Source organism: Nilaparvata lugens, chromosome 14, assembly GCF_014356525.2.
Source record: "Nilaparvata lugens isolate BPH chromosome 14, ASM1435652v1, whole genome shotgun sequence".
NCBI lineage: Eukaryota > Metazoa > Arthropoda > Insecta > Hemiptera > Delphacidae > Nilaparvata > Nilaparvata lugens.
In genome coordinates, this window is record NC_052517.1 from 9,729,301 (window position 1) to 9,753,156 (window position 23,856).

A 23,856-nucleotide genomic window follows, 5' to 3' on the forward strand; every position below is an offset into this window, starting at 1 on the left:
GATCATCCCACCTTTGATATTATCAGATGTAGAACGGTCAGTGGTTACAATGCTCCCCTGTTTAGGTCTCTTCGATTATACAATAGGCTTAATAATGCATTAGATTTTTTGATTCAGACAGTGTGTTCAGGCGGGCCTTGAATAAGATTTATGTTTGTTGAGTTTTGTCTTTTTTTTTCTTTCCTATGTATTACATAATATATTAGTGTTTTTATTTATAAGTTTCATATATGCAAAGTTTCCATAATTCTCTTTTCTTTGTTTCTTTTTTCTTTTCTTCTTGAATTCCTCAGTATTAGTTACATACTTAGTTCTTCTTCTTTTATCTGCTATACTATAAGTTTCATATTTGCAAGGTTTTCTATTGATTTTTTTTGTATTTTGTTTTCTCTAAAACTCAATAGTATATTAGTTAAGTTATTCTATTTTCATTCTAATGTATTGTATTTTCAAAATGTATGCTCAATGTGTGTTATGAGGGCAATAATGGGATTCAGTTCCTGGTGCCCTCAAATATGTAAATTTTCAAATAAATAAATAAAATACAACTAATTCCAATATTAAAATTTTCGACTGCCTGAACAGTGAGTCAATCATTCTATCAGGGCTCGAATAATTTTGGAATTCCAATTATTATATGAAAATGGAAGAGAATAATAATTTCTTCATCTAAATAGCAATACCTTCATTCAAGCTCATATTAACTGCATGAGTTTTCATATTGCCAATACAGCATTGATGAAACTGTAAACGTATATTTTGCTTCTTATTTCAAAAAACTGTTGTAGCTGGAAAATTGGCAATCTGGTGTGGCGCACTCACACAACTCTCCTTGCCGTTATGAATATTGATCACCTGACGTGAGTGTTCACGCGCATCTCAAGTCTACTCAATAACAAAGATCTGAGCTAGCTGGTGACAGGACAATAACGCTGGAGACATACGAAGTCTGTCTTCATAGTTCTAATCATTCTTCATATCTAATCATTCAATAGAATCAACAGTTGACAACAGTTTGTAATTGGATAATCACATTTCCTCGATTTTCGTGCTAATTATTAATTTTAGGTGGAAATGTTACTGAACATTAATTGCAGAGATTTTCATGCTTAATCTCTCCCACTCGAATTTTTTTGTTTAAATTGTATCTGAAGCCTGATAATTGGGAATCTGAAATCAAACTTTGCATTGATGGGGTGAAGCTCCTGAATTTTTCACAGATATGAGACTTGTCAGTTGATAGAGCTTATCAATGACTATTTTAGGTATAAATTCAATCAGTATCGTTGAAGCCGTTTTCGAGAAAATCGCGGAAAACCCTGTTTTTGACAACATTTTCTCCATTTCAACCGCCATCTTGAATTGCATTTGATCGAAATTGTCCGTTTCGGATCCTTATATTGTCAGGACCTTGAGTTCCGAATTTCAAGTCATTCCGTTGATTGGGAGATGAGATATCGTGTATACAGACGCACATACACTCATACACACACACACACACACACACCACACACACACACACACAACACACACACACACCACACACACACACACACACCACACACACACACACACACACACCACACACACCACACACACACACACACACACACCACACACACACACACACACACACACACACACACACTCTCACACACACACACACACATACAGAGCAATACTCAAAAACCACTTTTCTGGACTCAGGGGACCTTGGAAGGTATAGAAATTTGGAGATTGGGGTACCTTAATTTTTTTCGGAAAGCAATACTTTCCTTACGATAATAGGGCATGGAAAGTAATAATCCATGTCACGTGTAGGCCTATACATTCCATCAAAAAACGAAGCTCCAAAACTATGTTTTTTCTGAACAGATGTTTTCGAGATGATTTCTTTGATGCGGCTTTTTCACCATATTATAATACAGACTTTGTGAGAAAAATATTTTATGATTATCTTAATAATGCTATTATTATATTAATAGTATGAAAATATTCATCAATTATCAAAAGAATATTATTGAGGTTGAGTGGTTTCAGGTAGAAAGCAATAATAGAACAGATGTTCAATTTCTATCATATGATTTTGTGAGTTTTTTAAGAAATCAAATCTTTTTTATGTACCATGAATAGAATTTGAACATTAATTCTGAAAAATCTATAAATCTAAAGAGAAAATTGAAATTTGTGCTTTGAGGTGCACGAGATTGATATTTTTAGAATCTATGTGCAAAATTTGAAGAACTTATTCATTCAAGTTTTTCCGGTATGCAATCCACAAGTTGACATGTTTTGATGCAAACAAATGAACAATCACAACCCCACTCTCTCTTATTATATTGATGTTTTAAGAATTAATACATCTCTTTATAATATAATCAAGACCAGTAAAATACAGATAGATAAATCAAATAAACAATCATATGATTAATCTTCTATATATATATAAAAGCGAAATGGCACTCACTGACTGACTGACTGACTGACTCACTCACTCACTCACTCACAGAACTAAAAATCTACTGGACCAAAAACGTTCAATTTTGGTAGGTATATTCAGTTGGCCCTTTAGAGGCGCACTGAGAAATCTTTCAGCGATATTTTAACTCTAAGGGTGGTTTTTAAGGGTTCAAAGTTCATCTTTTAGCATGTTTATTCTTCTTATTCCAATATCTTAAAATTATAATTGAAATGTCCATACCATATGTTAATATAGAACTATAATCTGGAGAGAGTACCTCTTCGGAACAGTTGTTCTGGTAAGTAAATTAAAAATTTTGTCAGGTTGTCAAGTTGAGTTGACTTTGTTAGGTTGGCACCAAGTTGAAGATTGAAATGCATTCATCCAGGACCTCCTCAATACCAATTTATCCAGTACCTCCTAAATACTTATTTAGGAGGTCCTGATTTATCGCGGCAAAATTGATTGGGTACTGCTACTTCAATCAGAGCTATTCCTGGGAATATATTACTATATAATTATATAGAATATATATATTAGCCGTCAGGCTCGCTTCGCTCGCCATATCCGTTTAGCCAGACGTTTAGTCTGGACCCCCGACTGGATCGTCCTAATATGTGATAAAAATGCTCAATTGGAAAATGCAGGCAAGTGAAATGAGCCTGCTGATCTCATTCTTGGACGATCCAGTCCTAAATTTTTACTATCCAGCTGAAAGTCCACGTAGTTCTTCCCTGTGAAGCTTTATGACGCTGGTAGTCTCTCATATTGTGCCGTTCATACACTCTTACTCGGTCAAAACAGTAAAATTCCACAATAATCAGAAGTAATAGGCTTGAGATAACAATAAAAGTTGCGACAAAAATTCCCTATACCATGGGATATCTACTTACGCTATTGTTTCTCCATGCTAATACTCCCAACTATTTCTGCTACCTTTGAAGCATGATTTAAAGCATCTATCCTAGGGCGAGACGAAATTGATTGTTCTTCCAAGAAAGATTTTTAAGACAACTTGGGATGTCAGGATGCTCTCTCATTGGCTGATTATCGTAAATTAAATCCTTTAAATATTTGTTGCTCTTCACAATTCTAATTCCGAATGAGCCCACTTGTAAACTTTCACAAGGGAATGCAAGAATATTTTGAATGGTGTTCTCCATTTTGGTTGATCTCTCAATTTTGGTTGACAAAATATTTGTTGCTGTTCACAATTCTTTCAAATGGACTTACTTGTGAACTTTCACAAGGGAATGCAAGAATATTTTGAATGAAGATCACTCTCAATTTTCGTTGACAAAATATTTGTTGCTGTTTACAATTCTTTCAAATGGACTTACTTGTGAACTTTCACAAGGGAATGCAAGAATATTTTGAATGGAGAACACTCTCAATTCTCGTTGACAAAATATTTGTTACTGTTCACAATTCTTTCAAATGGACTCACTTGTGTACTTTCACAAGGAAATGCAAGAATAGTTTGAATGGAGAACACTCTCAATTTTAGTTGACAAAATATTTGTTGCTGTTCACAATAATTCTTTCAAATGGGACCACTTGTGAACTTTTACAAGGAAATGCAAGGATAATTTGAATGGAGAACATTCTTAATTTCAGTTGACAATTATTTTGGAAAGTATCTTCAGTTGATTTTGTAATTTCAATAGTCTAAGCTATCAAAAGAGATAAAGTTTTTTGCTCAATGTTACCTATTCAGTCGATCTAATAGCAAATAGGTCAGGCTATTCTTGTCTCCAAGAGCCAATCCGCATAAGTTATTTCGATTAACTTTGAATGCCTGACGTGGAAGATACAGTTTCAAACAATGCCAATGTCAAAGAATAAAGTCAGTGAGTATCTGTGAGTTGAAGTGCAATGAGGTCGACTACAGTACTACATTTTCTTGGGTGGATTCTGCTGATTTGGAGTAGGTGAGTACTGTCGAATATATGTGGAATAAATCTTATTGAATCAGAAATTCTATTTAGTCATCATTATTATTAAACGAAAATCCAAATTAAATGCTACAACTATTCACCCCGAAGACTTCTGCTACTGCGAATATTGACAACAGGGTAAACAGCTAGATGGAGATTCGATGAGCGCTATATAATTGATTCATTAGCATTTGAATAATTGTAATATCTCAGTAATCTGTAGACTGGTTGGCCGCTACGGCTTCGTATAAAATGAGTGCTGCTATCCAGAGATTGTCAGTTTGGTGTAAGGGTGAGCATTCCTGGCCGGCAATTAGGAGGTATTGGTTCGATTCCCGGGCTGACAAATATTTTTGAATGGTAGCGCCCATCGAATTTCCATCAGCTAGCTGTTTACCCTGTTGACAATATTTGCAGTAGCAGAACAGAAATCGTCGGGGTGAATTGCAGCATTTCATTTGGATTCTCGTTAAGTAATAATAATAAATTCATTAGCATTTGAATAATTGCAATATCTCAGGAATTTCTATTCACTCATTGAATTACAATCTGAAATAAATTCGGAAGATTAAAGTTTGAGAAAACTTACACTGAAAATTCAATTTCATTGTCATATCATCCAAGTCTATTGGATAAAATCCAAATTCCACACTGCTTTGAACGTCCCAATCCATTAATAAATCATGAAGGAACCACAACCCATATTAACCCATCTAATAGAGTATTCATATAGTGAATCCAATAGGATTTGGTGCCGGTTGCACAGAAGTCGGTTGAATTTTAACCGTGATTGTATTATGTATTGAAAAATCATATGTTCGATTGGAACGTCACCATGGAATTTAGAATAATAGTGAGTACTTGATCTGGCCTGATGACATCAAGTTAATGTTGTATTTTGTCTTATTCAAGTGAATAAACGAGTTCTCAATAAATTTAATAAATTTTCTTAATTTCAAGAGAATCAATCGAAGAAGGCCTTTTTGGAAAGACGGCTTCCCCGATTGGTTCTCGTGGAATTAATGACTATTGGAAATTTTTAGGCTTTTGTGCGACCTAGCCATGGAGGCTATTCAATAGGTCAACTCAAATGTTCAGTTATAGAAAATTACTAGTATCGTACCCATTTGTTTTACTTTCACATGAAAATGTTGTATTTTATAAAAATGTCCTTCATATGAAAATGGAACAAGGAAAAAAGGTGGTGAATTTCTATATTCAACAATGATAACATACAGAATTGGTGAAAATCATTGAAAACAGCTTACTAGTAGTTCTGTGAACAGTAGACCTCGCGCAGTTATAACGTCGTCCCAAACCATAAGCACATCCACACTGATACACTAACTTTTTATTTGATCAGATCATGCAAGAATTTTTTATTTTCACAAGAATCAATTGACCGAGCGAAGTGAGGTCTAAGATTCAAGTCGAAGATTTGGCATTTCTCTTAATGTTTAAATGTTTGAATGTTGCGCATTTACGGCGATACGCGGTAATAGATTTTCATGAAATTTGACAGGTATGTTCCTTCTTCAATTGCGTGTCGACGTATATACAAGGTTTTTGGAAATTTTGCATTTCAAGGATAATATAAGAAGAAAAAGGAGCCTCCTTCATACGCCAATATCAGGGTGAAAATCAGACTATAGAATTATTTATCATAAATCAGCTGACAAGTGATTACACAGATGTGTGGAGAAGCCAGTCTATTGCTGTATTTCCATAAGGTCTATAGTTTCAATCAGGTAGGTGTGGATGAGAATACTGTTCACAGAACTACTAGTTATCATATAACATTTTCCGGAATTTAGCACGAGAAAACCAGAAGACATGTAGGCGCCCAGACAAGCTGTTATAAGTTCTTTGCATCCTATTTAATAGTGCATAAAAACTGCATTCAATAAGGCATGCAATTTATAGTCTACACAGTTGTTGATTTTTTATCAAGTTACATTGAGATATTCAATTGCATGCGTCATGGCATGCAATTTATAATCAACTCGACAGCTGATTTATGATGAATAACAACTGTCAACATATTCAACTATGATGAATTTTTAATCTGATATTGGCGTATGAACAAGGCTCTTTTTTCCTTTTATATTATCCTTGAAATGCAAAATTTCGAAAAACCTTGTATATTGTGCCGAGCACTCCTTTTAATTCAGGCCTTTTCCCAAGTTATAATAGTAAATTTAATACGCAATAGACTAGAGCCATTATTGTAAGTGAGTTAGCGAAATAAATTATTTTCTCTCTCTATTATGAACGGCCATGACTTCGAATTTCCCATGATAGATATTTAAAAATTGTGGCTCCGAGTCGTCGAGGAATGTAGATTATGGAATTATCTCTAAAACTTAGCCTTCTTGTCGCGACATAAAGTGCGATAAGTTGGAAAACAGCAAGCATTGAAATTATAACAAACTACCGATTTTGCAGTTACTATTTGGTCCAAAGGCTCTAGAAGCCATGCGACGATTGGTCAAATTGATTCCTTTCGCCCAATAGGAGACCTGTTAGTGGTGGGGGATACAGTAGTGGGGGGATTCCCCAACCGCGAGACCAGATTACGTTTCGGAGGACACTTTGCTAGGAGCACTATGAGAGTAAAGATGTAGTCATTATGTTTCGCCCTTTTTGGGCAGGTTTACAAGTTTATTTTATTAGTTAATGTAGGAGCTAGTTTCATTTTTATTAAAGTTTAAATTTTCTGGTAGTGCCATGTCCTGAAAGGTTCAATTGTGTTTCTTCTTCATGTACAAATAATTGTTTCTTCAAATAACCGCTAAGGTACGTAAACTAAGGTTAAAATATAATTCAGGGAAATTAATTAATCGAAACTTCAATCAAAAGATTTTATCAACAAAGCCTGTTATTTTTCAAGTTAATAATATTGATTGAGAATAATCCTTTTGATTTTATTAGTGATGGAAGATACTTATAAATTTTTTCTAAAGAAGTATAGAAAGTTTTCAGTTACGTTACATTTGAGTTATTGTTTCTGGAGATATATTGTCGTAGAGTATTGCTGAAAGTCAGAAAGATAGCCTTTAAATTGGAATGAAATTTTTAAGATTATGTTCATATTGAGTTTATGACATTTTATAATTTTATATTTTTCAGACTCTGTTTTCTTATGTCATTAAGGCTTTCGAATAATTTAGTAAATTTTCAAGATAGAAATCTTGATAGACAAAGAAGAAAGTTTTTCTTTTCCATGAAATTAATATTAAAAAAATGTTGGCTAGCGCACAAGTTTCCAATAATACTAGTCGAGCTACTATATGAAAATTATATTTGATTTTGCAAACCAAACGAAAAATATCATAGAAGTAAGCATCATTTCAATCTGATTTATTCCTTTTCTAAAAGCATTATATTAATTTATTACGAGTGTTTTCATAAATGTTGCATTGTATTATTAGCATGACCTATTCCACCCTCTAGGTTTCCTAATAATTGCGAAGTATTGCTACAACGCGGACTAGCTACAGTTGGATATGGGTCGGGGTCAGTAGCCGTACTGACAGGTGGAGTTACCGGACCTACACTTCTCCCTCTATCCTGATTCTTTACCCTCTGCTTCTTTCGCGAGATTTTTACTTTCAGGGGAAGAGTGTTTGCCCGTGGCGTTATTGGCCGATTCGGCCCTCGGCCTTTGGAATACAGGGTGGGTTTTAACCCTTTCTATCCCAATTTATGAAAAAACAAGATGAAAAAATTATTCTGGTGTTTTTATGTTTCAAAACACTCTTAAAAATGAGAAAATAATTTTCCCCAAATTTTTCTCACCCTCCAGGGGCCCCTAGGGGTTTGTTGTTTTAAAACAACATTGGGACATTTGAGTCATTTCAAATACGTATAGTAAAGATTTTGGTTTTGCATTAGAAAAATCAATGGTACTTTCATCATGCTTTATTCAAGGAAAGGTGAATGATTTCATTATGGAATCATTCCTAATCAATAATTTTTTCTTGATTTCAACATTATAACAATGAAAGTCATATAATAAAATTCTCAAGAGTAGTAAAATGGATTCTCAAAAATGTGATACACAGAACCAGATTTTGGTGACTAATTTATTTATTATATTCATAACTGATACATATTTACATAATATAAAAACGTGAAATTGAAACTGAAAATAAGGTTCTAAATATCATAAATTTCCTACTTTTTTAAAACTATATTTTGGTTACTAACTTATTTATTATGTTCATATCTAACTGATACATACTTACATAATATGAAACAAACTAAAAACTGGAAATTGAGGTTTATCATATTATAAATTTACTACTTTACTACATCTACTTACATCTACTACTTTATCATATTTACTATTTTTGTAGAACAAGTTGTTCCTTGTAGCCTATTGGATTTTTTTATTTTATCTATGGTAATCATTGAAGCACATTCTGTTTGGGACTGAGCAAAGACGTACTCCACATTTTGTGCAATACAACTTGGTGTACCCAGTCTTACACAGCTTGCAACGTCCTTGTTTTGCAAAATACCCATGTTCGTGCCCAATATTTCTTCCAGTGTCTGGAGAAAAAGGGAATTATGAAGCTAGGTTACACTATGTAGCAGAGCTACATGTAGCTCAGCTATAAAGCTCTGCTACAAGTTCAAAGAGTGACTTTGGAGATATGCTATATAGCAGAAAATGAGCTATCCAAAATTTACAAAATTATCCAATATCTTCTCTCTCTTCTCTGTGCTGAAAGCATCACAGTAGCATCGCCGAAAGCAGTGGCTGCTGCAAGAACTACATTCTTCTTTGGCATCTGGTTGGGATAACTAAGCAGTGAATAGTGGTTTATTCCAAACTATATGTAGCTCTGCTACATGAAATTTGCATAGATCTCCTTATAACAGAGCTATATGTAGCTCAAATTTCATATAGCTCCCCAGCTACATAAAGTGTACACTACTATAATGTAATGTATAATGTACTATAGTGTACAACTACATATAGTGTAAACGTAGCTTTAGGCTATTTGCTTTCATACCAATGAGTCCTGTAATACAGGACTGCTGACTCAGGTAATGATTTAGATTGCACAGGTAAAACAGACTTTTGAAAATAAATTGGAGAGAATCTTACCTGTACATTCTCTTGTAGAGGATCAGCAATAATATTACTGTCCGGTATCTTGATTTCTAAAAAACTATTCACTCATCTTCAGGAAGATTCATGAGTTTGTCTAAATCTTCATTATCCAAGATTTTGTACATTATAACGAAAAACAATCATCCACAATAATTCAATAAACAATAACTCCACGAACGCGTTTGAAAACTGAGAGAAACACAATAACATAACCTCAAAGTCTCCTCACATGTGACTCCTCTAACGGCCCAATGTTGTTCTAAAACAACAGACATGAAATTTTGAATATAAATGATATTTTTGTTCAAGTTTCTATTCCTATGACTGATATTTCATCATGAAAAAATAAGCAATTATATGGATATTTTTTATTCTTATTTTCAGTTCTTTAGAATTTTATAAAAAATTATAAAAACCGAAGAAAATTGTCACATTGAAGTGTTGGTACAATTGGATATGACAGCTGCTTTTTCAGAAATTAGACTGCATTTGAGTGCTCTCTAGTGGTATAATACTAAACTAGACTAATGTAGCTTTCAAACAAGGCCAGTAGATAGCAGATTCATTCAATCACTGATCCAATAAACATCATAGAAAGTCATGTTGTTCAGGAACAACAGTGGGATAGAAAGGGTTAAGGGATATTAAGATAACCCTACACAAGGAGACGGATCTGACTATCAGATCCCTACCAATAATTCTATTTATAAAGGTAGTACGCAATCTGAACCAACTGCGAATTGACGGCGAGCAAGCTGTACCTGCAAGCCCAGGATGTGGTTTTTCTATGGGGTTTAAGGTGAGGGCTATGGAGTAACGGTATGGCGGAACTATGGAGTTGTTAGTAGTATTCAAGGTATAATTAAATAGGGCACGGTATAGGGTGTAAGCTATAGAGAATAGGGTGCAGGGTATGAGGTATACGGTATAGGGTATAGGGAACAGAGGATCAATAATAGGATTATTATTCTCTACAGCAAATAAACATCTGCTCAATAATCCGCAATCTGAGAATTGCGCTCTAGCTCTCAGCAGGCTGGACCTGCTAGCTAAATACAGTATATCAATTTCAATTATGTGGTAATTAAAATTTAGAGGATAAGGTTTTAGGTGTAGGATTTCTGAATCGCGAGCCTGCAGATGCGAAAGGATTTTCAGCAATTCTGAAACTGCTAAACAGGATTTCCGCGCTAATCTGATGACTGCGCGCCGGTTATTAAGGGCCAATCTGTGACTGCCCTTAAGGGTAGGGGAATCACTCTCAATCGTCCGAAACGCTTTAAAATTAATAGTCAGTATGTCGACTATTATGAGAGGATAGAAAAGATTTTTCACAGACACAGTCTGTAGAATAATATCGGAAAACAACAGTCTGTCGTTGTCAGGGTAGGAAAGGATTTTTCCAGGATTTTCCACAAGGAAAATATCGAGTCTGAGACTCCTAATTCAGGAAAAGATTTCAATAGACTTTTCCAAGTAATTGCCAGTCTAAGGACTACCACAAGATCGATCTCTAACTTGCAACTGAGATCACGGGAAAATTCGTGAATTTTCCACAGGTAAAGCCAGCAAATAATATTTGCTATTAAAGAAGACAGGTTTCTAAGAATTTTAGAAAGGATTCGCGGTCTGAAAACCCGCGACTGGACGATCTCGAATCTGGAACTGAGATCAGGGAGGATTTTAATACAGGAAGAATTAAGAGAAAGAAAGAGAAAGGATGCCGCAGTCTAAAAACTTCGGCGAGGAAGTCCTCAAGCTGTACCTGAGAGCTAGAAGGATTTTAGAATAGGGAAAGTGAAGAGAGAGAAAGGGACGTCGCAGTCTAGAAACTTCGACAAGGACGAACTCAAGCTGCACCTGAGTTCTCTAGGAAAAGGATTGGACTTTTCCTACTTGGAATACAGCAAGTCAGAAACTGCTAAGCGAATTTAAAATACAGAGCCACTCTATAGTATGAAAACTGAGCAAGGAAAATTTACCATAAATGATAATAATCTCTCTACAAGGATAAAAATTAATCGAGAAAACTTTTCTCAAAAGGAACAGGGATTTTCCCACAAGAATAAAAATTAATTGAGAAAAACTATTCTTAAAAAGGACAGGGATTTCCCTACAAGAATAAAAACTCAATGGAGAAAAATTACTCTTTAAACTAAAGGCCACCTTACTACAGAGAAGGAAAAATATACGGACTACCAGTCCTGACATACAATTACCTGAAATGACGTGGATACTGATACGGAGAATAGCGAACCGATTCCCACTTCCCGTATTATAATTAAAAACGTCGTGAAGTGACAGAGTCGAGACTTATAAATTAAGTACTCAAAAATAATCCGCTAAAGAGCCTAGCTAAATTTCCCCACTCAACTATTTGTAACACAAACTTGAGATCCCTTACAGGTTTCAAAACCAAGGATAACTCGTTCACCCCCAGTGATACGAATTTAGGAAAAATAACCAACAAGAAAGAAAATCCCCCAGGAAGTTCTATCTTCAAATACAGTCGGCAATTCGACATACAATATTCCATTCACTAAAATACAGAATAGAATATTAACCCACTAATACACCACTATTAGGAGCGCCGCTCGGAACGCAGCCGTACACGAACCCGTTCACCGAACAACTGCTTCTCTCCCCCAGGTCTTCTTGAAGCTGCACCGGGTCGCTGAAAATTAGGAGGCCGGGGGAAAAGAGCTTCCTGACCAATGAGAGTCTGAAAAGATGATCACGCCACTGGTCATGAGACGGGGTTTTGACTCAGCTGCTCCTGATGCTAAGGGTGCAGCGAATGATGACACTGATACTAATTGCTACACTAATTCAGGCCGGTAAACAATATTTCTATTCCAGAAATTTCATGAAGAACGATACCAAACCCGACTCGGTAGCCGCTTATCGTTTTGGTGATGCGGCTGCTGCTGATTTAAAGGGGTTGATGGCGATGGTGATGATGTGCATGTACACAACTGCAAATCTAACAAAATATATCCGACAGTCGATCCTATTCCTATTCTAAAATAGAATAAATTCGCTAATTTCACACTAGACGACGGCTCTCTATCCGTCACAAAAATTCACTTTGTGACACCCCACTCCTACTAAGGATGGGGGGGGGGTTGGCGATGAGAAGAAAATACAGCATCCGAGGTACCGGTTGACTCCGTGTTGAACCCATGATCACACACCTGAAGTACAGCACTCAAGAAAACAAGAAGGAAGTGAAAGAGAGAAGATAACGGGACGAATAAAGAGAGAGATGAAAGAAGAGTGTCAAGCTGAAAAGAAAATGAATAATTAGTGCAGTAGGTCAGGCTTCCCAAGCCACAAGATAAGCATGACCTAACGCTGGAAAAGAAACAACCTGTTGCTCCAACTATTATAACTGCAATTAGCAATAGACCTCATCGCTTGTTATCTCCCGATAACACCGATAACGACAGCCCCTGGCTGAAAGCAGCTGTATAATAATCTGAAAGGAAAAGGAAAAGTAAAACCTAGCACCTTGAAGAATGAAAAGAAAAAGGAGAAAAAGATGAAAGATGAAAAGAGAACCATTCACCCCTCATACGTGACACATTAGACATCTACCTATTTCTTTCGCTCTTCTCCAACGGCTCCTGTACTGTTGACAGCTGGAATACAATGAATTGTTTTCAAAATCATTCACCCCTGATCTCCTTATCTCGGATCGGGTTTTCAATTCTCCTTTCCCACTAAATTCGCTACTGCTACGGCGATTTTCAATTGAATGAGCTACACTACAACCTGAGTTAACTCTATTCAACTCGCCCTCCTCTATATGAGGAAATCGTGACAGTACATCCCGTACCACAACCTTATCCTGCCTATTCTTAATATTTAAAGCATTCCCCTGCTTCTCTATATTTTTAGGACAGGTATAAAGTTTAATAGATTCAACTCTTTTATGGAGTTTTACTTTTTTCCCGCTTACAGGAGCTTGTTCAGAGATAGGTGAAAACTTTTCAAGTTTTCTTACAGGGGATTTATCTACCTTCTCCATCCCGGAGACAACTGATAATTTACCCTCATCATCCCTACTCCTCAAGCGAATACCATGAGGCTGTAACTCTATTACAGCTCTCATATCACGGAGATTTTTCAATCCTAAAACCATTCGCGATTTTATATCGGGTGTGATAGATACCTTCCAATTATAATTTTTCCCACAAACGATAACCGGTAATATGGGCTCCCCCTCTACTCCAAGACGGTTAGCTACTTCAGAAGAGATAAATGTTTTATCTGTCGTCGTATCAATTGAAGCATTGAGATCCATTCCACCTACTCCCACATGGACATAAATCCCATCTCCATCACTCTCACTCTCCCGTCTCTCGCTAGCTACTGTAGCAACTTTTGAGATACAAGACTTAGACATCTCTTCACCTTTTGAGCTACCTGTTACTCCGCTATCAACTATACTAGGTTCCCACTCTATAATTCTATTACGCATTTGAATATTCATATTATGATGCTTCATAAATGACATACCCAATGACACATCGTGGGAAAGCCCCTCTACAACTACCGGTTGAAATGAAACTAAAATATTTTCTACTTTTAAATTAGTTATAATTTTCGTGGAAAAATTATTATACTTCCCATTAGTTAATATTTTATGGTGACTACAATTTTCTTTTCTTACACACCCTACGTTCTCTAACACTTTAAGAGCTTTTCCACTAATACAGGATACCTCTACTCCCATATCTAATAGTGCAATAAATTTTTGCCCTGCAATTTCTACATCAATAAAAATGCGCTCATCCCCCAACTTTGACCTCGTACTTAATACACGTGATGACTTCACTACAGCGATTCCTGATATCTTATTGGTTTGTGAGACACATTTACAATAATCAAAAATTTCTTTACACTTTTGACAACTAGAAATTTCGGGACAATTCGACTTCCAATGCCCTACTTTATCACAATTCCAACACTAAGGCTCTTGTATTTCTCCTACCCTATTTTCTCGCGTTTTCGGTGCGGCTTTAGACTGAAAATCACTCCGTTTTTGTTCTTCACTTTTCGTGCTTTTCAGAGATAACCTCCCGTTTCTCTCTTCAGCACGAATCGCCTCATACTCTCTGGTTACATCTAACAACTCATCTACATTTTTAACCCCTACACTACGAAATATAATTTATACCGTGGTAATAAATTTAAATACAATCTTTGAAGCATCCTATCCCCCTCATAACTACCTAACCGTCTCATTAAGGTAAGCAAGGCTTCGGCATACTCATCAGCTGGTTCGCCCTCCCTCTGCTTCCTTGCAATGATCTGACTCTCAAGGTCGTTACTATAAGAATGAGGATAATAACGGAGTTTAAATGCCTCTACAAAATCAGCCCACGTCCTCCACTGGGAGCGACGATTCCGCATCCAAAGTAGGGCCCCTCCCTCCATCAGCTCTGGCAGGGCTATAACAGATTGCTCCCCAGAGATCCCATATGCGCCCTGGAGTTCCGCGAGCCTCTCGATGAAACTGGGAGCATCCGATACACCATCAAAATGTAAATTCCAACTTCTTACCTTGTCGCAGACTTCTCCCTGACTATACGTGCCTGAAGAGCGGGACAGTGCCAGCTCTGTACCTGGTTGAGAGGCAGCAGCGGTCCGGGGATCGAAGGTGCTCGACCATCCTCCTCCTCAGCTCCTTCACAGTCCCCGCTGCCGACAGGCCGAGACTCTCTAGGTAGCCGACCGCTTCCTCCTTATTCAGCCGATACACCCACGACACTCTGGGGTCGGCTTCGCGTTCCGCGAGGTCCTCCCAGCGGACCGCCTGTACGACTTCATCATCCTGATGAGTAGTCTCTTCTCCGTGTACACTCATCGCGGATTGGGATTCACCTAAACCCCTCTTCGCGATTTTCTTGGGCGCCAGACGTCTTAGCCCCACGATGGGAGACGTCAGTTTTATTAGCATGACCTATTCCACCCTCTAGGTTTCCTAATAATTGCGAAGTATTGCTACAACGCGGACTAGCTACAGTCGGATATGGGTCGGGGTCAGTAGCCGTACTGACAGGTGGAGTTACCGGACCTACACTTCTCCCTCTATCCTGATTCTTTACCCTCTGCTTCTTTCGCGAGATTTTTACTTTCAGGGGAAGAGTGTTTGCCCGTGGCGTTATTGGCCGATTCGGCCCTCGGCCTTTGGAATACAGGGTGGGTTTCAAGGGATATTAAGATAACCCTACACAAGGAGACGGATCTGACTATCAGATCCCTACCAATAATTCTATTCATAAAGGTAGTACACAATCTGAACCAACTGCGAATTGACGGCGAGCAAGCTGTACCTGCAAGCCCGGGATGTGGTTTTTCTATGGGGTTTAAGGTGAGGGCTATGGAGTAACGGTATGGCGGAACTGTGGAGTTGTTAGTAGTATTCAAGGTATAATTAAATAGGGCACGGTATAGGGTGTAAGCTATAGAGAATAGGGTGCAGGGTATGAGGTATACGGTATAGGGTATAGGGAACAGAGAATCAATAATAGGATTATTATTCTCTACAGCAAATAAACGTCTGCTCAATAATCCGCAATCTGAGAATTGCGCTCTAGCTCTCAGCAGGCTGGACCTGCTAGCTAAATACAGTATATCAATTTCAATTATGTGGTAATTAAAATTTAGAGGATAAGGTTTTAGGTGTAGGATTTCTGAATCGCGAGCCTGCAGCTGCGAAAGGATTTTCAGCAATTCTGAAACTGCTAAACAGGATTTCCGCGCTAATCTGATGACTGCGCGCCGGTTATTAAGGGCCAATCTGTGACTGCCCTTAAGGGTAGGGGAATCACTCTCAATCGTCCGAAACGCTTTAAAATTAATAGTCAGTATGTCGACTATTATGAGAGGATAGAAAAGATTTTTCACAGACACAGTCTGTAGAATAATATCGGGAAGACAACAGTCTGTCGTTGTCAGGGTAGGAAAGGATTTTTCCAGGATTTTCCACAAGGAAAATATCGAGTCTGAGACTCCTAATTCAGGAAAAGATTTCAATAGACTTTTCCAAGTAATTGCCAGTCTAAGGACTACCACAAGATCGATCTCTAACTTGCAACTGAGATCACGGGAAAATTCGTGAATTTTCCACAGGTAAAGCCAGCAAATAATATTTGCTATTAAAGAAGACAGGTTTCTAAGAATTTTAGAAAGGATTCGCGGGTCTGAAAACCCGCGACTGGGACGATCTCGAATCTGGAACTGAGATCAGGGAGGATTTTAATACAGGAAGAATTAAGAGAAAGAAAGAGAAAGGATGCCGCAGTCTAAAAACTTCGGCGAGGAAGTCCTCAAGCTGTACCTGAGAGCTAGAAGGATTTTAGAATAGGGAAAGTGAAGAGAGAGAAAGGGACGTCGCAGTCTAGAAACTTCGACAAGGACGAACTCAAGCTGCACCTGAGTTCTCTAGGAAAAGGATTGGACTTTTCCTACTTGGAATACAGCAAGTCAGAAACTGCTAAGCGAATTTAAAATACAGAGCCACTCTATAGTATGAAAACTGAGCAAGGAAAATTTACCATAAATGATAATAATCTCTCTACAAGGATAAAAATTAATCGAGAAAACTTTTCTCAAAAGGAACAGGGATTTTCCCACAAGAATAAAAATTAATTGAGAAAAACTATTCTTAAAAAGGACAGGGATTTCCCTACAAGAATAAAAACTCAATGGAGAAAAATTACTCTTTAAACTAAAGGCCACCTTACTACAGAGAAGGAAAAATATACAGACTACCAGTCCTGACATACAATTACCTGAAATGACGTGGATACTGATACGGAGAATAGCGAACCGATTCCCACTTCCCGTATTATAATTAAAAACGTCGTGAAGCGACAGAGTCGAGACTTATAAATTAAGTACTCAAAAATAATCCGCTAAAGAGCCTAGCTAAATTTCCCCACTCAACTATTTGTAACACAAACTTGAGATCCCTTACAGGTTTCAAAACCAAGGATAACTCGTTCACCCCCAGTGATACGAATTTAGGAAAAATAACCAACAAGAAAGAAAATCCCCCAGGAAGTTCTATCTTCAAATACAGTCGGCAATTCGACATACAATATTCCATTCACTAAAATACAGAATAGAATATTAACCCTCTAGTACACCACTATTAGGAGCGCCGCTCGGAACGCAGCCGTACACGAACCCGTTCACCAATGAGAGTCTGAAAAGACGATCACGCCACTGGTCATGTGACGGGGTTTGACTCAGCTGCTCCTGATGCTAAGGGTGCAGCAAATGATGACAATGATACTAATTGCTACACTAATTCAGGCCGGTAAACAATATTTCTATTCCAGAAATTTCATGAAGAACGATACCAACCCGACTCGGTAGCCGCTTATCGTTTTGGTGATGCGGCTGCTGCTGATTTAAAGGGGTTGACGGCGATGGTGATGATGTGCATGTACACAACTGCAAATCTAACAAAATATATCCGGCAGTCGATCCTATTCCTATTCTAAAATAGAATAAATTCGCTAATTTTACACTAGACGACGGCTCTCTATCCGTCACAAAAATTCACTTTGTGACAGTATATTAATGACACTCTGGCAAGTAAATCCGTTTTAATTCAATTTGTTAAATTTTGAGAATGAAATCAAAACGTCAAGATAAAATCTAAATTAAATAACAGAATAAACTCCTGTTTTGCTTTTGATGAATTGTAGGAAGAGTTAGAAATTAATGCTGTAATACATTTATTTACAGCGGTTCATGTGTGTCCCCAAACCAACTTCTTGTACTACCACCCCTTTGGTTCCGCAACTTTATGTAACACCGCTTCAAGACACCCGTTCAGACGACAGGTCTAGGGACGTAAGAGGACGTCGCCGTCAAGCCAAATTCAACCGGTAAAAGCTCACCGCCAAAAACAAGGTACTGTAACCCCGACGATAAAGCAACGTACAGACCAACGAAAGTGCAGTGTAGTGAAACAAAGGTTCATTCGAGAATGTCAATAAAAAGTGGGGATTCAAAATTATTATGAAATGGGTTATATGGGTTACTATCGACGAAACTTGGGTTCAACAGGCTTTTCTTTCTTGAGTAATTTTATGTTGAAATTAACTTGTTATTTGATGACTGATATTGTTTGGTTTTGTGACGTATTGCTATCTAATCGGGGATAGTTATGCGCCCCCGAATCAGATGAAGAATGTCACCAAAGTAACATGAATTGTTGTTTCTGTTGTTCGATTTAGTTGCCAATGTTTATTGAAGCTGTTTGTATTTTTCTATTATTTCAAATTGTAGTGTTATTCTATAGTATAAACCTATTAAATCAGGCATGGCAAGATTAATTGAAGTTTTCTTGACTCTAGCCCGTTCATCTGCATGAATTAGGTATAGACTCAGGTATTTTCTAGATGTGTCGGCCTATTTCTAAATTCTAAATTTTATTCAAAATTATCTTCTTTATCATCTTTTAAAAGGAAAAGGCACACAATATACGTCATACGTCGACGCGCAATTTGGAAAGGAAGTTACCTGTCAAATTTCATGAAAATCTATTACCGCGTTTCGCCGTAAATGCGCAACATATAAACCATATTGAGTGGACAGTCGTGAGGCCCACTGACGACTTAAATTTAATGATATATTCAGGCGCGAGGTGGAACTTAGTGAAGCCACTCACTATAGTATTCTTTTGTTTCATTTTCATATGATCCCGACATTCTTGTATAAAAATAAAACAAAATTGAACTAGTAACTCCCCATAATTGAACATTTAAGTAGCCGTATTTAGATACTTTTGGGTTGGTGAAAATTGTGAAAATGAATGGATAAAATTGTGAAAATACCCCAACATCCAATTCACAATGATAATATCACAATGACAGTAGGTTACGTTAAGTGCCTGTTCACATGACAGCGATTTACGTTCGGTTGTCGCGCGGTTGACAAACCGAACGATTGCCAGGTATAGGGAAACACATGGTGCCGTACACATGCATCGCTCGGTTTTAGTAGTCGCCAGCGAATCGCGGCGGTTGTAGTCTCAGACTACAACCGCTCGGTTGTCGCTCGGTTGCCGGGCGGTTCGATGTACTAGAGCAGACATGAGAGCGTACACATGTCTTCAGTCAATCGAGTGGTTTCGATCAGAGCAGTAATATATGTTTAATAGTAAGAGTAATATAGTGATTAAGGACATAGATTAAGATATGAAGATTGAGTACATAGATGCTGTACCTAGTAATTATTTATCATAACCGGGGACAAACCGCTCATGAATCGCTGTCATGTGTACGAGGCTGGCAAACCGAGCGATTTGCCAATCGAACGACAACCGAGCGTAAATCGCTGTCATGTGAACAAGCTCTAAGATTCCTATTTAAATTGAAAAAAAATTTTCTGTGGTTTGAAAAGGTTTCTCCACCATCTTGAATCCACCATTTTGAATACAAGTTATATTTTCAACCGGGAAGGTTGAAACGGTCCGATATAATCTTTGTGCGATATTCACCATACATTTCTCTTAAAATTCAGTATCGAAATCATGTATCATAATATGAAATTATCATCATGACCACCTCCCAATTTGAAAAAATGGAGTTCGATTCAAAATGGCAGATCCCAGATGGAGGAGAAAAATTTTAAAGTCACAGAATAGGCCTACTCTTTATATTATTCTTTATTGATTCATACAATAAGTAGCCTACATTATCAAAAATTATAGGGAGAGAAAAATGTAAGGTATGCATTGTCCGAAATAGGATGAGTCTTTTAGTTGTTCACTATTTATTAGATATCTATTCCGAATAGGATCACCGCAACGAAACCTATTGTCAATATTTATCCTTGTACAAAGGATAAATCTATTTTTTATAATAACTATCCTCGCAATAAATAATTATTCTTGATGTTTCTATAACCTCCACTAATTCTGCGTACAGACTTTTCTGGAAAAATGTGCCCATAAGCCAGAGGGTGATTCCTAACATCAAAAGAAAGAAAAAAGTTCTCATTAACATAGGTCCGAAAATGCTTAGTTACCAAGTTATACAGGAGAAAGATTTCGTCTGAATTTCAGTTCCCCTGCACTACTGGTATTTGTTGGCTGTTAATTTCAGCGTACTTTATGTAAAATGAACTGAAAAATTGAATAAATCGTTTCCAGACTGTTAGCTACAGTAATTTCTAACCCTACAGAGACACACTTTCTTTATGCTAACACAGTAGACACACTGGGGTGTTGAACACCCCAATTTTATTCTGCTTGTTTCTTTGAAAAATATAGAGAAAAAATTACTTAGCCCATACTTCATCATTTCTTGATCATTCTTGTTCCAAGTGCATACAGAATTCGAAAGTAAAGCAGTGATTATCAATACTTATACTAATTTTAGAAGTATTTATGTTCCGCCTGTCTGTTGGAGCTCCTAATCTGGTTTGGAGGAATGGCTTGATCATTGCCAATGACAACTTCATCAAAAACTCACGTCTCTTCATTTTATTGTTTTGAACCTCAAGTTGTAGAGAATCATATCATTTATTCCAATCCGATCCATCATCCCATACCACATTCATAGTTGTCAATACAATTAAATCTTTGTAAAAAAGTATTGAATAAAAGTCCTACGTAAAAGACAATCCGGGATGTTAGACACCCCAAACGAAGAACAAGATGAGCTGGTGACCTTGTAGAATGTTATTACTGACTGGAAGTGGTGGAGAGTAGTTGACAATGCTTCAAACCTAATTTAGACTGAGCAAAAATTCTTATCTTTTTGATATTGTCAACTGCAGAACAGACAAAGAATCCCCGGGGAGTGAAACACCCCAGTGTGTCTCTGTAGGGTTATGATTTGTGACGAAATACGTGGAACTAGGTCAAAAAAGATGTTCCTTTAAGGTTTGAAGCAGATTTACTATGTTAAATGTAAAATGAACACAAAATAATTCTCCACAAAACTTGTAGAAAATTTAATTTTGAAGAGAAAGATTTAGAATAAGTATATAATAGACAAACGCAACCTTAAAAAAATAATCCTCAATTAATTAGAAAAAACATGAAAAATAGAGAAAATCTGTTAAGCTCTCTTATAGTTATTTGTGCAACTAGTGCGCAAAGTGTCAGTTTGCTGCACCGAAAGAAACGTTTACGCCCGAGCCGTAGGCGAGGGCGGAATGGTTTCTTGAGTGCAGCAGAGGAACTTTGCGCACGTATTTCACATTAAGTTTTTCCTACAGTTACCATTGAATATGAAAAGTGGGTAATTATGGGTAAAATTGCCTGAAATGCATCAAATGTTTTTCTGTGTAATTTTATTATTGATAAAAACCTTAATCCTAAAATCCTAAAGTCCTCGTTGTCGTTGGTTATAATATATAATGAATAATAATTAGCGCGTTGTGCTTGGTTGCACCTCTGCTCACTATAGCAGCCACAGCAGTCACTGTTACCAACTTCATTTTGATTTTGCTGCACTGTTGCTCCATATAACCTACTAAGTATTTTGCGTTGCCATGTTGCAAATCTGGAGTGCAGAAAAATTTTTCCCGCACTAGAGCGGAAAAGTGATTCTTTGCGTTCTGTAATCAGTGCAGCAATGGCCACTTTTCAACGTAACTGTAGGAAAACTAATATTACTGTAGCTAACGGTCTGTAAACGGTTTTATTTGATTTCTCAGTTCATTTTACATGAAGTACGCTAACTTGTACATCTTAATTAACAGCCAAGAAATACCCGTAGGGCAGTGGAACTGAGTTCAGACGAAATCGTTTACCCTGTATAACTTATGGTAACCAGGCATTTCTGGACCTATGTTAATCAGAACTCTTTTCTTTCTTTTGATGTGAGGAATCACCCACTGACTTATGAGCACCTTTTCCAGAACACTCTGTATTATTCCTTTCCGATATCACCATTCCAGTATTATTAGTGGGATAACAGTATTATTAACAGAAGATTTACAAGACAGAATACTGTTTCAGATGTTCATTTGAAGTTCTCGCAAAATATCAGTCAAAGCAAACAGGTTCAAGAGGGGACCGCCTTCTTATTGGCTCATTATATCCAGTCCGTTCCTTCCACGACGTTATGCCAACGATTGCTTTCTTTGGAATACGGTGAGTATTATCAAACTTTAAAAAAAATCTTTAGGAAAGTTTTTTGGTTAATATGTGAACAGGATAGGAGATGGCAAATGATGTATCATCTCGAATGAACTAATGGACTGATCAACTTGCAATATCTCACACTAGCAGGTAACCCGTGCTCCGTGAGGGTCAGTTTTAAAACTTGACAAACTGAAAACTTGACTGAGTGGAATCTTGAACAGTTCAAATAGGCCTATAAGCATCCTCGGTGAATTGAGAAATTATATGCGAATTTGCAAGTTAATCAGTCCAGTAGTTCATAGGTCGTGATGATGCGTGTCAAACATAATTTTCCTATCCCGTGCCTGTATAAGCCAGTTTTTTACTTTATTATAGTAGAGATAAGTTCTTCAACTTGGTGCTAACTTAATAAAGTAACAAAACTCAAATCTTGTTTAGAAACCTTCCTCAACTTGCCAATCTGACAATATTGGACTGGTTATGAGTTACCTTACCTGAATCCCGAGCACAGAAACCGCCCTAAATGATAGTTTCAATGTTCCATGCGGGAAATTAGAAGTATTATCCTATCAAATTGACTTGACATTAATGGAAAAATCATTGGAAAATAATTATGATTTGTTATTTAGTAAAAACTATGTGTATACTGTATAATCTTAATTGGAGCTGGAAAAACTGAGCAATTAAGAAAAATTCAGATAGGAATCGAGCTCACGCAGTTTTTCAAGTGCGCAACTATTTGCTGTATTATTGCACTCTCATTTCATGGGCTTTTATCATTGAACTTTGAATCACAGACTAAAAATGAATTTGCTTCCATTCTTCTTCTTTCTTCTTCTTCTTCTTCTTCTTCTTCTTCTTCTTCTTCTTCTTCTTCTTCTTCTTCTTCTTCTTCTTTCTTCTTCTTTCTTCTTCTTCTTCTTCTTCTTCTTCTTCTTCTTTCTTCTTTCTTCTTCTTCTTCTTCTTCTCTTCTTCTTCTTCTTTCTTCTTCTTCTTTCTTCTTTCTTCTTCTTTCTTCTTTCTTCTTCTTCTCTTCTTCTTCTTTCTTCTTCTTCTTCTTTCTTCTTTCTTCTTCTTCTCTTCTTCTTCTTTCTTCTTCTTTCTTCTTTCTTCTTTCTTCTTCTTCTTTCTTCTTCTTCTTCTTTCTTCTTCTTCTTTCTTCTTCTTCTCTTCTCTTCTTCTTCTTCTTCTTCTCTTCTTCTTCTTCTCTTC

The 23,856-nt window shown here is 36.9% G+C and overlaps 1 protein-coding gene across 2 annotated transcripts in view; it reads left to right on the forward strand.

Annotated features, from left to right (window-relative positions):
• The first annotated feature begins 4,297 nt into the window (after nt 1-4,297).
• The window catches only part of LOC111046349, a 124,204-nt gene continuing 104,645 nt past the window's right edge, over nt 4,298-23,856 (forward strand). For both annotated transcript variants that reach the window (XM_039440728.1, XM_039440727.1), the window contains exons 1-2: nt 4,298-4,392; nt 22,518-22,652. In XM_039440728.1, the coding sequence (XP_039296662.1) occupies nt 4,337-4,392; nt 22,518-22,652 (191 nt within the window). In that variant the 5' untranslated portion in view covers nt 4,298-4,336. The remainder of the gene's footprint in view (nt 4,393-22,517; nt 22,653-23,856) is intronic.